The sequence below is a fragment of the Dioscorea cayenensis genome, chromosome 1 (assembly GCF_009730915.1).
Source record: "Dioscorea cayenensis subsp. rotundata cultivar TDr96_F1 chromosome 1, TDr96_F1_v2_PseudoChromosome.rev07_lg8_w22 25.fasta, whole genome shotgun sequence".
Taxonomy (NCBI): Eukaryota; Viridiplantae; Streptophyta; class Magnoliopsida; order Dioscoreales; family Dioscoreaceae; genus Dioscorea; species Dioscorea cayenensis.
Window position 1 is genome coordinate 28,279,433 of NC_052471.1, and position 2,598 is coordinate 28,282,030.

Here is a 2,598-nt window from a genome sequence, read left to right on the forward strand (position 1 = left end):
ATGAAGTTTTGTAAGTCTTTCATTTGGCTTTCATCCATTCTCATTGCACTCTTCTCCATTCTCTACTCCCTCTCCTCTTTTGATCATGATCTCTTGAGTTTCTTTAATGGGGAACTCATGATTGTTTCAAGAGGCCATCATCATCACCACCACCACCACCACCATCATCATCACAAGAGAAAGAGAAAAGAATATTGTGATGAAGCAAAGTGGAAGTCAAGAAGAATGGGTTTGGGTTTTGATAGTGAAACACTTGTTTTCATTGTTGATCTCAAGGGTTGTGCAAACTTCACTAGTGTTCAAAAAGCTGTTGATGCTGTTCCTGACTTTAGCCCCAACAGAACTCTCATTCTTGTTGATGCTGGTGTTTACAGGTTCTTAACTTCTTATACTTTCCTTTTTCTTTTTCTTTCTTTTTAATAAATGTTTTTACTTACTTATATATATATATATATATATATATATATATATATGGATGATAGGGAAAAGGTGGTGGTGTCGGGAAACAAGACAAACATAATAATACAAGGAGAAGGATACCTAAACACAAGCATTGCATGGAATGACACTGCCAACTCCACTGGAGGCACTGTTTATAGTTACACCATTGCTATCTTTGCCTTCAACTTCAATGCCTTCAACATTAGTTTCCATGTAATCTTTCTCTCATCCTTCCTCAGAGATAAATATAAATTAATATTAATATAAATATAAATATAAATATAATGTATAAAGCTAAATGGATGTGATTGTGTGATTAAGAGCAGAACATGGCGCCGCGGCCTTTTCCCGGTGATGTCGGTGCACAAGCAGTGGCGCTAAGGGTGGCCGGAGATCAAGCAGCTTTTTATGGTTGTGGAGTTTATGGTGCCCAAGATACGCTGCTTGATGAGAAAGGGAGGCATTACTTCAGAGAGTGTTTCATCCAAGGTTCTATAGATTTCATCTTTGGCAATGGGAGATCTCTTTATGAGGTATGCATATGTAATTTCATTGGCCTCACACTGTGTCATTTCCATGAAAAATGTTTATTTTCTAAAAATTAGCAGGTTGTTTTTTCATCAGAAAAGAAAAGAAAAGAAAAGAAAAAAACAACAACATGCAGCATTTGTATTAATAAATAAATCGAAAAGGACGCATAATTGGTAAAACAAACAGACTCCTTTATCTTGCTTAAATTAAAGTAGTAATTAGTAGAGTATGTTCTCTAACTCTAAAAGTATATTGAGAAATAAAATATAGAGAAAGAAAGAGATAATCATGGTCCATGGACAATTAATATATAGTAAACAATTGATCCTAGCCTTATACAATAACTTTAACTTTTGATCATATATATATATATATATTTGTTTACTATTGAAACATAATATTACCTAATATACAAAACATCCTAAATAATAATATATATTAAACATAAACTCACCAAATATATATAAATGCTAAGCTAAATATATTCTATTATATCTTAATAGGATTGCAATATAAATTCAATAGCAAAGCCAGTGGGGAATGGAGTAGGGGGAATCACAGGATCAATAACAGCTCATGGAAAAGGATCACCAACTGAGAAAAGTGGCTTCTCCTTTGTCAATTGCACCATTAATGGAACAGGGAGAGTTTGGCTTGGCAGAGCTTGGGGAAACTATGCAACTGTAGTTTTCTCAAAAACATTCATGTCTGACATTATTGATCCTCAAGGATGGAACAATTGGAATGATCCTTCTAAAGACCAGTCTGTGGTTGATCCCTTTTTACTTCATTTTTATTTTTTTATTTTATTTCAACAAATTTTATTTTTAATCATTCTTTGAAAATTTTCAGTTTTGCAGAAAAATCTCATCAATTAATTCTTTATCACATACATATCTTCTATGTTATTGCAAAAAATTTCATATATAAGAAGCAAATAACAAAGAGAAGAGCTTTTAAAACTGCTCTCAAAAGAGAAAGGTGATGAGAAGAATTAAAGGGAGAAGAGAAAGGGTTTCTAGTACCTCTATCAACAATCTTAAATTTATAAATCATAAGATTATATAATTTGGGAAAACAAATTTAACCAGGTCAATCAAATAGCTTAGAAGAGAGTTTTCTACTGTTAAGTGTAAAGCAAATATATTACTTAGATCTAACTTCATTAAAAAGCTTAAAAACATAAACTGATAGACCCAAGCTTATATATTTAAATTATATTTTTTAAATTAACCGACCGACTATTAGTTACTGTTAAAAATTCAAAAAGTGTTTTCTGCAAAAAAAAACCCAGCGAAGGTATTTGAAATTATTTTGATATGTAATTTTTCCTATTAATTATTTGATTGTGAATTGTTTGTTTGTGCATGCAGAACAGTGTTGTTTGGACAGTATGATTGTGAAGGGCCAGGAGCTAATGCAACAATGAGAGTGGCATATTCAAAGGAGTTTGATCAATGTGAGGCAGCTCCATTCATGGATATCTCCTTCATTGATGCCAATGATTGGGTTCTCCCACCCATTACCAAAGGTTGGATTAATCCATGCAAGGGAGGTGGAAGTCATAAGGAAGCACTCATCCAAGAATTGCATTCTGATACTAACCTAACGTTAATGTCTCTTTGA

General features: G+C 32.8%; 1 protein-coding gene across 1 annotated transcript; it reads left to right on the top strand.

The window, feature by feature from the left end:
* LOC120258309 (probable pectinesterase 15) lies at positions 1-2,598 on the top strand. Its single transcript, XM_039265677.1, has 5 exons — positions 1-374; positions 483-654; positions 768-974; positions 1,476-1,735; positions 2,346-2,598. Exons 1-5 carry the CDS (start codon positions 1-3, stop codon positions 2,596-2,598), a joined length of 1,266 nt encoding a protein of 421 aa, XP_039121611.1.